Source organism: Apium graveolens, chromosome 6, assembly GCF_009905375.1.
Source record: "Apium graveolens cultivar Ventura chromosome 6, ASM990537v1, whole genome shotgun sequence".
NCBI lineage: Eukaryota > Viridiplantae > Streptophyta > Magnoliopsida > Apiales > Apiaceae > Apium > Apium graveolens.
The window spans coordinates 236,167,017-236,181,875 of NC_133652.1; the positions used below are offsets into that span (position 1 = coordinate 236,167,017).

Genomic DNA, 14,859 nt, shown 5'->3' on the forward strand with positions numbered 1-14,859 from the left:
CCAGAAGTCTCCAGTTGATATGGTGGCAGGTACGCTTATTCTTAATTCCGTACCTGTTAACGTTTTGTTTGATTCGGGAGCGTCCAAATCTTTTATATCTGTGAATTGTGTGAATAAAATGCAATTGATGCTAGAAGACTTAGATGAACCCTTAACTATAGAAGTGGCTAATAAAGATAAAGTACTTGTAAAACAATTTTGTTCTAGTTGTTCCCTAGAGATTTCGGGGTATATGTTCCCTGTTGACTTAATACCCTTCGAGTTGGGAGACTTTGATGTTATTTTAGGTATGGATTGGTTGTCTCGATATAGGGCAAATATTGATTGTAAGAAAAAGAGAGTTGTTATGTACACCTCAGATAATAGAAGGATCAGTTATCAAGGGCAGAGACAAGAAAGAAAGTTTCTCTCAGTAATGCAAGCAAGAAGATTGTTGAGACAAGGATGTGAAGCGTACTTGGCTCATGTTGTGGATACGAAGAAAGAGACCCCTATTTTGGATAAAATCCCTATAGTAAGAGAATTCCCTGACATTTTTCCAGAAGAATTACCAGGATTGCCACCTGATCGTGAGATAGAGTTTTCCATTAATTTGGTACCTGGAGCTGAACCAGTTTCTAAGGCTCCATATAGAATGGCCCCGATGGAAATGAAAGAATTGGCTAAGCAACTTCAGGAATTATTGGATAAAGGAGTTATTCGACCCAGTGTTTCCCCGTGGGGTGCTCCAGTGTTATTTGTGAAGAAAAAGGATGGAAGCATGAGATTGTGCATTGATTATAGAGAGTTAAACAAGTTGACAATAAAGAATAAGTATCCATTGCCACGAATCGACGATTTGTTTGATCAACTTAAAGGCGCATGTTACTTCTCAAAGATTGATTTAAGATCTGACTACCATCAATTGAAGATAAAGCCTGAAGATATCCCCAAGACTGTATTTCGAACAAGGTATGGCCATTACGAGTTTCTAGTAATGTCGTTTGGATTGACGAATGCGCCAGCGACTTTCATGGATTTGATGAATAGGGTATACAAGGAGTATCTGGATAAGTTTATTATTGTATTTATTGATGACATCCTCATATACTCGAAGAATCCAGAAGATAACGCGGTACATCTGCAGATTGCTCTTCAAAGGTTAAGAGAAAAGCAATTGTATGCTAAGCTTTCTAAGTGTGAGTTTTGGCTGACGGAAGTACAGTTCCTTGGTCACGTAATAAGTAAAGAAGGTATCAAAGTAGACCCGGTAAAGATTGAAGCCGTATCAAAATGGGAGCAACCGAAGACACCAACGGAAATAAGAAGTTTTCTTGGATTAGCAGGATATTATCGAAGGTTTGTGAAAGATTTCTCGAAGATTGCATCCCCACTAACCAAGTTGACCAGGAAGAATGAGAAGTTCATTTGGACGGAAAAGTGTGAAGAGAGTTTCCAGGAGTTAAAACGAAGACTAGTGACGGCTCCAGTGTTAGCATTGCCAGATGAAACGGGAAACTTTGTAATTTATAGTGATGCTTCTCTGAAAGGATTGGGATGTGTGTTAATGCAGCATGACAAAGTGATTGCGTATGCCTCCAGACAACTAAAGCCTCACCAACAAAAATATCCAGTTCATGACCTTGAATTGGCGGCTATAGTATTTGCTTTAAAGTTATGGTATCACTATTTATACGGAGAGAAATACGATATTTACACCGATCATAAGAACCTGAAGTACATATTCACGCAGAAAGATCTGAACATGAGACAGAGAAGGTGGTTGGAGTTGATTAAGGACTATGATTGTTTAATTAATTATCACCCAGGTAAAGCCAATGTAGTGGCTGATGCCTTAAGTAGAAAGGAAAGGCTGAATATGATTAAGATTGCGGAAGAGTTGGCACGAGACTTAGAAAGAATGGAAATTGAAGTTCGAAGATCTAACGGAAGTCAAGAGCAACTATACGAAATTACTTTCCAGCCGACCTTGATGGAAAAGATTAGAAGATGTCAGGAAGGAGTTATGGAACAAGAGTTGGATACTTTGATAGGAGAAGAATTGTGTACTCAAAAAGATAGTCAAGGTTTGTATAGGTTTTTGTCCAGAGTTTGGATTCCTGATGTAACAGAGTTGAAGAATGAGGTATTGCAGGAAGCACATAACTCTAGGTTTTCTATCCACCCTGGTAGTACCAAGATGTATCAGGATTTGAAGAGAAATTTTTGGTGGCCAGGAATGAAGAAAGATATTTCCAATTGGGTAAGTAAATGTCACGTGTGTCAGACGGTGAAAGCAGAGCATCAACGACCGAGTGGATTGTTACAACCTTTGGAGATTCCCCAATGGAAATGGGAAGACATTGCTATGGATTTTGTAGTGGGATTACCAAAGACGAGAGCGAATCATGATGCTATTTTGGTAATCATTGATAAATTGACTAAGTCGGCGCATTTTCTTCCGATTAATGAGAGGTATCTGTTGGAAAGGCTAGTGAAGTTATACTTGGATGAGATAGTTACAAAATATGGAGTTCCTGTTTCTATAGTGTCGGATCGAGACCCTAGATTTAATTCTAGGTTTTGGACTAAATTCCAAGAATGCCTAGGAACGAAATTGAATATGAGCACCGCCTATCATCCTCAGACGGATGGCCAAAGTGAGAGGACGATTCAGACCATAGAGGATATGTTGAGAGTCTGTGTTCTAGATTTTAAGGGTAATTGGGATGAGCACCTACCTTTGATTGAGTTCTCGTATAATAACAGCTACCATGCCAGTATGGGGATGCCACCTTATGAAGCTTTGTATGGATGAAAGTGTAGATCACCATTGTACTGGGATGAGGTAGGAGAAAAGAAAGTGTTAGGCCCTGAGTTGGTTCAGCAAACTAGAGATGCCATAGTGTTGATTCGGAAAAGATTAGAAGCAGCTCAAGATAGATAAAGAAAATACGCAGATTTACATAGAAAAGACATGGACTTTGAGATAGGAGCTTTGGTGTTACTAAAAATATCGCCTTGGAAAGGGTTAGTTCGATTTGGTCAGAAGGGAAAACTTAGCCCTAGATTCATAGGACCTAATAACTCGGTTTTTTCCCAGGTCTTCTCCTTTCTCTCACGTGCTGGGACCCGGCCTCCGCAGCGGTTCGGGTGCGGTTAACCTGCTGAGTGGGGGTCTCTGCAAAACAGAACCGGAGGGGGGGTTGTATCTCACGGCAACTCCGGTGTGAGAATAAGAAATGGGCTTTCTTGAAGAAGAAGAAGAAGAAGAAGAGGGAAGAAGAAGTTATTCAAAAATATGTGAGGGTGTGTGTATGTGAGTATATCAGTCAAAATATTTTCCAACCCCTAAAACCCTCTTTTTGGGGCCTTTTATAGGTCCCAAGATTTAAGGTTTTTGGGGTTTGTACCTCTTCATCCTGGCCTTTGATCATTCTTGGTTGGTGACAGGTTGGACGGTCCAGATGAGCTGTGTGATCAGGTGTCCTTTCTCCATCAGAGCTGTCTTGGGATGATTACCCATGAATGGCTAGGATGCAATTGTTCCATTTTGGGTAACATGAGACAGTTGACTCTTTTATCCTGTGCCACGTGGCATCGGGGACCACTTCGGCTTGGGCCTGGGGTGGCATCTCTTTTGGGCCCCTATTCTTCTATCTGGGCCTGATTATTTCTGGCCCATCATTTGCCTCCCACTCCCTTATGCGGGTTTTCCCGGATGGGGAGTAGGAAAAAGTTCACTTCTTTGATTTGTCTCATGACCCCGGAGTGTTGCTGGGTACAAGTCCCCGGGGTTGTGTTTGGGTAGGCCTTTTATTTCTTGGCACTTGGAAATTTTTTTTGTCATTTTTCCTTTGACTTGTGGCCCCTAGCCCCGGGGTGTTTTTGGGTACAAGTCCCCGGGGTTGTGTTTGGGTGGGCCTTTTAATTCTTGGAACTTGGAAAAAATTGTCATTTTTCTTTTGACTTGTGGCCCCTAACCCGGGGTGTTGTTCGGTACAAGTCCCCGGGGTTGTGTTTGGGTAGGCCTTTTGGTTCTTGGCACTTGGAAAATTTTTATCGTTTTTCCTTTAACTTGTGGCCCCTAACCCCGGGGTGTTGTTGGGTACAAGTCCCCGGGGTTGTGTTTGGGTAGGCGTTTTGGTTCTTGGCACTTGGAAAATTTTTGTCATTTTTCCTTTGACTTGTGGCCCCTAACCCCGGGGTGTTGTTGGGTACAAGTCCCCGGGGTTGTGTTTGGGCAAGCCTTTTAATTCTTGGCACTTGGAAAAAATTGTCATTTTTCTTTTGACTTGTGGCCCCTAACCCCGGGGTGTTGTTGGGTACAAGTCCCCGGGGTTGTGTTTGGGTAAGCCTTGGTGCAAATGTGACAGGTGGTTAATGTTCTAGCGCTTTTCCCGGAGTGTCAGGTAGCGGTTGAGCTTCTTGTACAAATATACGTGTAAGTATATGTGTATGCACGAAACGTTGCAGTTTTTCCCCCCTTTTTGCCTCAAAAGTCGCGCCTGTTAAATAATTACTGTTGTGTAATCATTAGCTGCAGCGGTTATTTTCTGGACGCTCAAGATTGCGCCACGTGTTCTCGATCAACGGATCGGATTGCGGGGCAGTTGAGGGGGTTAAAGCTCCTTCTGTGCCTATAAATACCCTCTCTTTCTTATTTCTTTTTCCTTTACGCAACTGCGAATACATCTTTCAGCCATTTTTTTTAAGTCAAATTTGGGAAAATCTTCACTTTTTGAAGCTGATTTATTCTCCTACTTTCTTGTAAGTTCTTGAACTTACCATCATACTTTTCTTGTTTCTTCGTGATTGTTTAGTGAGTAACTGTAGTTAAGCTTTTTGGAATGCATGTATACTCAAGTATTTGGATTTGTATATCTCTATTGTGTCGAGTTTTGGTGAATCAAAATAGGTTGTTTGCTGTTTAGATTTATAGTTTTATTTTGCGAAAAAAAAGTCGGTGTTTGTAGAGAATCTGGGTTTGTGTTTTGGTATACATATGTGTGCAAATGAGGGTTTTAATCTGTGTAAGACTGGGCTTTTTTTTACTTTTGTGACTGTTCATAACATGCGATATAGGCTTGTATATGTATGTATAGGTTTGTTTGATATGATTTGGTATATTGATTTTGAAGTTAACTGTTTCTGAGTAGCTTTTGTGTTTCTTTCTTTTCTTTTCCTTCCCGAAATGGCATAGACTCCGGGGTTATATGGTTAGGAGGGGTAGGAAGAAACAATTAGCTAACCTTCCCCACTTTGGATTTACCAAATATTCTTCTAGTGACTCTTCCCTGGAACTAGAAAATATGCCTCCCCGTTGCCAAGACATAGTTGAGGAGCTGCCTACCTTTCTATTAAACCCCGGGCAGACCTTGGGTAGGAGAGACGGGTCGTGGATAGACATTGACCATTACTTCGTTCGGACTCGTGAGAACAGCCCTCCCCATGATTATTACTTTAGGGATCTCACCACTGCTTATAGGCCCGGGGCCTTAGAACCTTATGATGGGGCCCGCATGGATCAACTTTTTTATAATGCCCCCGGGACAAGATATGTTCCTGCCCCCCGTCATCCCGACCTCTCCGAGTACACCTTCCAGCAGATAGATGATCTGGTGAAGGCTGTATTTCACTTCGGGGATGATATGGAGTGGAGGTGGCCCGAGCCTCACGAGAGAGTTTATCACCGTCCCGCTGGTGGTTGGGTAGGAATTCCCTTGGAGCATCTGCGTAGTATGAGACCCAATCTCCATCAGTTTACCAAGTCCCTATGTCGTGACGTCTATGGGATACCCTTCACCCAGCTAGCTCCGAACTCTATTAAGTGGGTTTCTTGGTTCCTGGCCTGTTGCCATGTGAAGAAGTACCTTCCGACTTTTAAGCTTTTTCATTATCTTTTTAAAATCAAAAAGTCCACCTTGCCTCCTCTTTTTGAGTTTACCTTTAATATAGATGGTTGTGGGCTCCCTTCTGATGCCAAAAAGGCTCCAGTCTTCATGTTGAACTCGCTCCGGGGCTGGCACCAGGAGTTCATCTTCGTCCGGGGGTGGGACCTGGAGTTTATGCCTTTGTACAAAACTACTTTGAAAAATAGCAGGTTCCCATCCGAGAGGCTTGGCGGAGATGCCTTGACGAAGATGTACGACTTTGTGGTTGCTCTTGGTGCCCAGTGGACCCGGGACACCTTTTTAGATAATCAAACATTGTATAATGTTGGCTGTAAGTGTTTTGCCTTAGTAGTTTTTTCCTTGTATTTTTCCTGTTGTGTAACTCTGTCTTGTTCATTTGAATGACTGTTGTTCCTTGTGCAGGTCTTCCCTTCCTGAACCCCTTCCATTACGCTATGTCACAGCAATTTAAGGATTTGGTTAGGAGGTTCAAGAAGATTGGTGGTGCCGTGCAATTGGACTCGGGGAAGAAGGTAGCTGGTGCATGTAGCGGTTCACAGACCCGGGATGCTAGTTCCTCGGGCAACAGTGTGAGGCAGAGTGCTCCTGTGATTACCCCGCCTGTTGCCCCGGAGCCTGAGGAGGTTGAGGTGGTTGAGCTGGAGGAGGTGGAGGTCGGGTCTTTAAATCCGCGGAAGAGGAAGGCTGTGGCGGAAGCTGCTGGAGGATCTGGAACCCCACAGCGCAGGAGGGTTTCAGGTTCGGGTCCTTCGGAAGAAGAGAGCCAAAAGTTGGTGGAGGAGGATGCGCTGAAGAACCTCCTGGCTCGGATGACCCTGGATGATCGCCGGAATGAAATGTTTGATAACTATGCTACCCCGGCTGACTTTGACTGCTATGCCATGAAGGATCTGGATACCTTCCTCGATCATCTTGTCCGGGACGTTTCGGAGGTAAGGTCGTTCCCTTAACATTTCCCTTTTCTATCCTTGTGTTGGTACTTAGCCGTTTTGTTTACAGGCCAATGCTCGGATCAGCGGCTGCTCTACCATTCTCCACAACTTCCGCATAAGGGAGACGAAAACGAAGGCTACGCTGAAAGAGCTGAGTAAGGAGAAGGAGAACTTCGCCAAGTATTGGGAGGTAAAGGAGAAAGAATCCCGGGAGCATAAACAAGCTGTTGCCGAGGCGGTGAAGTCTCGGGAGGCCGCGGAGCAGTAGGTGGGATCCCTCCGGGCGGAGGTGGAGAACCTGAAGAAGGGGCTTGCTGCTAGGCCCCCGGCAGAGGAGGTGCTAAAGTCTTTCCGGGGTACCCCTGCCTACTACGAGGAGCTTAACAATAAGATTTTTGAGAAGGTCAATATCTGCTGGGACGTTGCTTCTACCTATCTTGCTGAGAATCCGGGCGGCGACATGGACGGATCCATAGAGCTATATCTTGCTGAAGAGCTCCGTCGTGAGGAAGCCCGAGCAGCTGAGGTAGGCACTTCCGGGACTCAGCCGCCTCCGCCTCCCGAAGAGGGCCGCGAGAAGACTCCTCCTCCTCCCGAGAACTGAAGAATAAAGACCCAGGCCTTGTGCCTTGTAATTTATTTCTCGTAACTTGCAGTTATTCCAGACTTAACCCTTGTGGCTTTTAGACTTTGTTATTTGGTTTCCGTATGACTTTGATTTGGATCTGTCTCGGGGCTTGGTTTGCCTCGGGAATTCATGTATATATATATTTCCCTTTCGTATTTGGTTTTGCTTTCTTTTATCAAAATTTTTCTAAGTACACGTGGTTCGTGTCGCAGTCCCCGGGAAGGGGTTTAAAATTTTAACTGAATAAAATTTTCTAAGTACACATGGTTTGTGTAATAGTCCCCGGGAAGGGGTTTTAAAATTTTAACTGAATAAAATTTTCTAAGTACACATGGTTTGTGTAATGGTCCCCGGGAAGGGGTTTTAAAATTTTAACTGAGTAAAATTTTCTAAGTACACATGGTTTGTGTAATAGTCCCCGAGAAGGGGTTTTGAAATTTTAACTGAGTAAAATTTTCTAAGTACACATGGTTTGTGTAATAGTCCCCGGGAAGGGGTTTTAAAATTTTAACTGAGTAAAATTTTCTAAGTACACATGGTTTGTGTAATAGTCCCCGAGAAGGGGTTTTAAAATTTTAACTGAGTAAAATTTTCTAAGTACACATGGTTTGTGTAATAGTCCCTGGGAAGGGGTTTTAAAATTTTAACTGAATAAAATTTTCTAAGTACACATGGTTTGTGTAATAGTCCCCGGGAAGGGGTTTTAAAATTTTAACTGAATAAAATTTTCTAAGTACACATGGTTTGTGTAATAGTCCCCGGGAAGGGGTTTTAAAATTTTAACTGAGTAAAATTTTCTAAGTACACATGGTTTGTGTAATAGTCCCTGGGAAGGGGTTTTAAATTTTTAACTGAGTAAAATTTTCTAAGTACACATGGTTTGTGTAATAGTCCCGGGAAGGGGTTTTAAAATTTTAACTGAATAAAATTATCTAAGTACACATGGTTTGTGTAATAGTCCCCGGGAAGGGGTTTTAAAATTTTAACTGAATAAAATTTTCTAAATACACATGGTTTGTGTAATAGTCCCCGGGAAGGGGTTTTAAAATTTTAACTAAGTAAAATTTTCTAAGTACACATGGTTTGTGTAATGGTCCCCGGGAAGGGGTTTTAAAATTTTAACTGAGTAAAATTTTCTAAGTACACATGGTTTGTGTAATAGTCCCCGGGAAGGGGTTTTAAAATTTTAACTGAATAAAATTTTCTAAGTACACATGGTTTGTGTAATAGTCCCCGGGAAGGGGTTTTAAAATTTTAACTGAATAAAATTTTCTAAGTACACATGGTTTGTGTAATAGTCCCCGGGAAGGGGTTTTAAAATTTTAACTGAATAAAACTTTCCAAGTACACATGGTTTGTGTAATGGTCCCTGGGAAGGGGTTTTTAAAATTTGAACTGAATAAATTTTTCTAAGTACACATGGTTTGTGTAATAGTCCCCGAGAAGGGGTTTTAAAATTTTAACTGAATAAAATTTTCTAATTACTATAGCGACAGTGATCGAATGATAGTAGAATGATTTTTGGCTATGGGGCGCCCCAAATCGGTTTTTTCATTTAAATCATTAGGACAACAGTACATTCTGGGGAAATATTGAAAATTACATCAAGCTGCTATAACCTAGAAATGGAGGAGATGCCGGAGTGTGTGGCCTACCTTTATTGGTAGAATTTCCTTAGGCGAGCTTCGTGCCAAGTGTTTGGGACTTCGGTCCCCCCGAGGTAGCTTAGCTTGTAAGTTCCTGGCCGGAGTACTTCTTTAACCCTGTAGGGGCCTTCCCAGTTGGGCTAGAGCTTTCCCTGATTAGTTGGGTCCGAGGCCTCGGTGTGTCGGAGTACCAGGTCTCCTTCTTCATATTCTCTAATTCTGGCCTTCTTCCCAAAGTAGAGCCTTGTCTTTTCTTTGTAGCCTTCCATCTTTTTTACTGCTTCGTCTCTTATCTCATCTAGGAGTTCCAGGTTGGTCCTAAGCCCTTCAATGTTTGAGATCTCGTCGAAATTGATGACCCTGTGGGAAGGGGACCCGGTTTCGATTGGAATGCGGGCTTCGGTACTGTATGTAAGCTTGGAGGGGGTCTCATTCGTTCCCGCTCTGGGGGTGGTTCTGTAGGACCACAAGACTTTTGGGAGCTCGTCAGGCCAAGTTTTCTTGGATTCTTCTAGTCTCTTTTCCAGACCCCGAAGTATGGTTCTGTTGGTTACTTTGACCTGTCCATATTCCTGAGGGTGTGCCACCGACGCTTTTTTGTGCTTGATTCCGAGCTCTTTTAGATATGCCTCAAATTCAGATCCGACAAATTATGGGCCATTGTCGGAGATGAGGTCTACAGGGATCCCGAACCTCATGACGATCGCGTCCATGAACTTGATACAATCCTGTTGGTTGATTGTCTTCATGGCTTTAGCTTCTGCCCACTTTGTCATGTAATCAATGGCTACCAGGAAGTAGCGGAGGTCGCCTTTTGCTCGGGGGAAAGGGCCCATGATATCTATGCCCCATACAGCGAACGGGATAGGAGATAACACTGATGCTGGCAAGCTCAGGCTTTTTCTGGGGACATTGCTGAATTTCTGGCACTGGGGGCACTTCTGGACGTAAGCGATGGAATCGGAGTGTATCGTGGGCCTATAATACCCTTGCCTGATGATTTTGTAAGCTAGAGCTTTGGCTGCCAGGTGGTCTCCGCAGATGCCTTCATGAACCTCCCGGAAGCAAAAGTTGGCCTCCTCAGGATCTACACATTTCAAGGTAGGTACGGAAAAGGTTCTTCTATATAGCTGACCCTCTTCCAGGAAGAAATGAGCAGCTTTGTGCTTCAAATATCTGGCCTTGTTCTGGTCTTCCGGGAGTGTCCCATCTCTTAAGTAAGCTATATAAGGGTCATTCAATTGTCTGGGCTCCCGATGCACAGGACCTCAGCTCGCTCTGTGCTGGGTACTTTGAGTTCTTCGAAGTATACCGAACTAACGAGATCGGAGGAATTTTGCACGAGTTTGGACAGCTCATCCGCTTTGGAGTTCTCTTCTCTGTTGATTTGAAGTATGGTGATGTCGGGAGTGGCTTCCAAGATGCTTCGTACCATTGCCTGGTACTGCGCCAGTGTTGGATCTTTCGCGATATATTCTCCGGTGGTTTGCTTGACCACGATCTGAGAATCACTGTGGATGGTCATTCTTGAGACGCCGAGATATTTCGCCAACCTGAGCCCGACAATGAGTGCTTCATATTCAGCCTGATTATTCCTTGCCTTGAAAGCGAAAGTTATTGCCTGTTGAATGGTGAAGCCCTCCGGGCTAATAAGGATGAGGCCCGCTCCGGACCTTTCGGCCGTGGACGAGCCGTCGACATAGAGCTTCCAGGAATCTGTGCTCGAGTTGGTTCTCTCCGGGGACATCTCTCGGGGTAAAGGTTGAGTACTCTCCGGGAAGGTGCATTCCATCACAAATTCGGCTAAGGCCTGAGCCTTTATTGCCGTGCGTGGCACGAATTTGATGTTGAATTGACTTAGTTCAATGGCCCAGTTAACTAACCTTCCAGAGGCATCTGGTTTGTGAATGACCTTCCTGAGCTGCTGGTTTGTGACCACTCTGATTTCTCGGCCTTGGAAGTACTGCCTCAGCTTCCTGCTGGAATGTATAAGGGCCAAGGCAAACTTTTCCAGGTTTGGGTACCGAGTCTCGGCATCCTTGAGGACTTGGTTGACATAGTAGACGGGGTTCTGTGTTCCTCCTTCCTCCCGGACCAGTGCCGAGGAGACAGCTTTGGGTCCGGCGGCGATGTAGAGAGACAGAGGTTCTCCGGGCTTGGCTTTAGAGAGCACTGGGGGGTCCATCAGGTGTCTTTTGATTTCTTCGAATGCTGTATGACATTCTGGTGTCAAGTCCACTAACTTCTTGTTCCGGGCCCCTCTTAGTAACTCAAAGAATGGGAGACATCTCTCTGCTAGTTTCGGGATAAATCTTCGTAGGGCTGCTAGGCATCCTGCCAACTTCTGGATGTCCCTCTGTGTTTGGGGTATCTTCATTTCTCAGGAATTTGCCTGAAGGTACCCCAAACGCACATTTCTCCGGGTTCAGCTTCATGTTGTACTTCCTTAGGTTGTCAAAGCACTCCTTGAGGTCTTTTATGTGATCCGGGGTGGTGAGTGACTTGGAGATCATATCGTCTACGTAAGATTCCATGTTCCTCCCCAACTGGCTCTTGAAAATTGTGTTCATCATTTTTTGGTAGGTGGCTCCAGCGTTGATGAGTCCGAAGGGCATCATGATAAAGGCGTAGACCGCCCTATGAGTAATGAAGGCCGTTTTGGCGATGTCTTCGGGATTCATGCGAACCTGGTTGTATCCTGAAAAGGCGACCATGAAGCTGAGCATGGTATGGCCCGAAGTCGCGTCAATTAGCTGGTCAATATTTGGGAGGGGATAGGAGTCTTTAGGGCACGCAGATTGAGGCTCGTGTAGTCGACACACATTCTCCACTTTCCGTTTGGCTTCTTGACTAACACCGCGTTGGCGAGCCAGTCGGGATATTTGATCTCGCAGATGATGTCGGCCCTGAGCAGTTTTTCTATCTCCACGTCTATTGCTTACTATCGTTCGGGAGCAAAATTTCTCCTTTTTTGTTTGATAGGTTTTTTCTTTGGGTCTACGTCCAGGCTGTGCATTGCCACCGACTGATCGATTTCGGGCATATCCTCTGGCATCCATATGAATACATCCGCATATTCTTTTAACAATGAGATGAGCTCTCTCTGAAAGGATGTCTCCAGGCCTTTTCCAATTTTCAACTTCCGGGTGGGGTTCCCGGGGTCCAGTTCTATCTCTAATGTCTGGGCGGCAGGCTCTACCTTGCTATTCTCTCTGACTTCCACAAATTTCTGTATCCGTGCGTCGGCGTTGGTTTCGCTGTATCCCGAGTCCTCTATCATGTTGACATCCAGTTTTAGCCTTTTATTGAAGTGTTCACGATGTTTCTTGCGGCTTTGGCCTTTGGGTAAGGCCATTGCCTTCTTTCTATTTTCTGGGTCAGTTTCAGCCATGATCAACGCCTGTCCATAGCATTACCCCGAAGCGCCCCGGTCCCCCTTGAGTTCCCCAATGCCTCCCGGGGTGGGAAACTTCAGCTTTAGGTGAATTGTAGACGAGATGGCCCGGAGCTTGGTGATGGTAGGTCTTCCCAGGATCATGTTGTAAGAGGATGCAGTGCTTATCATGTAGAACTTCATGACATGAGATACCTGTCGGGGAGCGGTGCCAAAGACCATGGGGAGGTATATTACCCCGCGGATCGGGATCATATTGTTCCCGAACCCGTAGAAAGGATCTTCGAGGCATGAATCCATGCGGAGGTGTCCCAACTTCATCCTGTTAAGGGTGTGTTCGAAAACAATATTAGCTGAAGAACCATTATCAACCAAAATTCTTTGTACCTCATTGTCGGCGATGTCGAGGGTCACGACCAGGGCTTGGTTGTGTTCGGGATCCAGGCCTTCATAATCTGCATTGGAGAAATATATGTGCTCATCTCCTGCCGTCTGTATCATCAAGACATCGCTGCCCTCATCTGGACTTCGGGGAGGGGAGGAGGTCCCCCCAAAGATCATGTTGACCACATGTTTCCCCCCACCGGAGAGTTTATCTCTGTCATCAAGCATTCTCTGTAGGTACTGGTTCATGTTGCCTTTCTTTATCTGATCTTCAACGAACATTTTGAAAGAGAAGCAGTTCTCCGTGGTGTGGCCATGATCTTCGTGGTACCCACAATGCTTGTCTCGGGCCCTGTTCCCAGGGGGTGCCAATAACGGCTTCGAGGGGTAATAAAAGGGCTTCCCTTTGACCTCTCTCAAGATGTCGGCCCGGGGCCGATTGAGTGGAGTCCACACGGGCTCCGGTTTTGGTTCCCTCTTAGGCTTGGGCTTCTTTTCATTTTTCTGGTTTCTGGAGTAGTCATCCCGGGGTGGGGTCCCCCTGGATTGCTGAACATAATTGGTCTGTCTATCTGTCATGTGTCTCTTTTCTTTCCCGTAGGGGTGGAGGTGTTCCAGGGACTCGTCACCATCCCGGATCCTCCTGTTCATCTTCATTGAGGTGAGGAAGTCATTTTCTTTGATAAACTTGGACGCCATTACATAGGCTGAAGCAAGGCTTTGGGGTTCCCTATGGATTAGGTCCTTCACGTAGCCTTCACATGAAACTGGGTGGAGATTTCGCCGGAAAATATTCACGGCTTCCTTTTCTTCAAGGTTGGAGAGCTGGTTGACTGATTCTTGAAATCTTTTGATAAACTCTGGGAGAGTTTCTCTGCTTCTCTGTTGCATGGTTTCCAAGTGGCACATCTGGAGCTCATTCATGCGGTTCGCTCTGAACCTCTTGAGAAATATCTCCCGGAAGTCCTTTCAAGAGTCGATACTCCGGGAGGAGATTCGATTGAACCATTTTTGTGCTCCACCCTTTAGTGTTGAGGCGAAGAAATGACATTTGGTGAGGTCACTATAGTCGTATATGTTCGAGATCTGTTCAAAGTAGTTGAGATGTTCTTCAGGGTCGGCAAGTCCATCAAAAAAGTCGAAGTTGAAGTGCTTGAGCGCTGATTCCCTGGGGGTGGATTCCAGCTTTCTGGTGAAGGGCGTGGCCGCCGCCCCGACTTCCACATCTCCTTCCACTTTTCTTTTAAGGTCCCGGAGAACTCGGGCCATTTGCTCCTGCTTGGATTCCTTTTCAGGTTCTGAATCCGAGGAGACATGGATTTGGCGTGCCCTTTTCTTCAGTTTGGCTTCTTCCTCTTGCACTCTTTTTTCAGTGTTAGCTTTGGCCTTGGCCTCTTCCTCCTTTCAAATACGGTCCCGGAGCGTGGCCCTCTTGATCTCGTCTCGTGCGTCCTCTGACTGCCTCTTAGTTTTGCCGATTCGGTCCAAGACTGAGCCCCGGGATTCTTCCGAGTGCTCTTCCTGATCTTCAGGGTGGGTCTCAGGGGCTTTGTTCTTTTCTTTCCACAGGTCCATAGCCGCTTGAATCTGCTCCGGGGTCATATTTCCCCAGGGGTTTGTAGAGGTTTCCGCATACTTGTGGGATGCTTTCTCTATGGTTAGTCTCTGGTCTCCGGGATGAAACTGAGACGAAGCACGAGCTGTGGGGGGCTCTTCATCTATATCTTCCATCTCGTCATCCCTAGGCGGGGCGACCGTGGGCTGAATGGTTCTGGAGACCGAGGTCTTGCTCTTTCACATGGTCATTATTCTTAGGACACAGTAAGGGTGATGGTGCTAGGATGTGTGATCGTTCTGGAGAAAGAATAAGGAGAGTGAGCTGTAAAGAGAGAGAGGGTTTTTGTTCTTACCAGAGAGGGTTTCTTTGGTTTTGTAGCTGTACAACGTAGCTGGAGTTGACACCACGTCATCGGAGGTTCGC

General features: G+C 45.2%; 2 protein-coding genes across 2 annotated transcripts; both read right to left on the reverse strand.

Moving 5' to 3' along the window:
• Positions 1 to 9,750: 9,750 nt before the first annotated feature.
• LOC141665789 (uncharacterized) lies at positions 9,751 to 11,285 on the reverse strand. The gene is made up of 2 exons (XM_074471770.1): positions 10,363 to 11,285; positions 9,751 to 10,312 (listed from the first exon to the last, which is right to left on the reverse strand). The coding sequence occupies exons 1-2, from the start codon at positions 11,283 to 11,285 to the stop codon at positions 9,751 to 9,753; spliced, it is 1,485 nt and encodes a 494-aa protein (XP_074327871.1).
• A 1,227-nt stretch (positions 11,286 to 12,512) lies between these two features.
• LOC141665790 (uncharacterized) lies at positions 12,513 to 13,802 on the reverse strand. Its single transcript, XM_074471771.1, has one exon. The coding sequence runs from the start codon at positions 13,800 to 13,802 to the stop codon at positions 12,513 to 12,515; it is 1,290 nt and encodes a 429-aa protein (XP_074327872.1).
• Between the last annotated feature and the right edge of the window lie 1,057 nt (positions 13,803 to 14,859).

Excerpts from the sequence above, each read along its gene's own strand:
- LOC141665789 (XM_074471770.1), bottom strand. The coding sequence starts at position 11,285 with ATGGACCCCCCAGTGCTCTCTAAAGCCAAGCCCGGAGAACCTCTGTCT. Across the intron at positions 10,313-10,362 it reads ACAGAGCGAGCTGAGGTCCT|AGATGGGACACTCCCGGAAG; the intron begins GTGCATCGGGAG and ends AGCTTACTTAAG.
- LOC141665790 (XM_074471771.1), bottom strand. The coding sequence starts at position 13,802 with ATGAATGAGCTCCAGATGTGCCACTTGGAAACCATGCAACAGAGAAGC.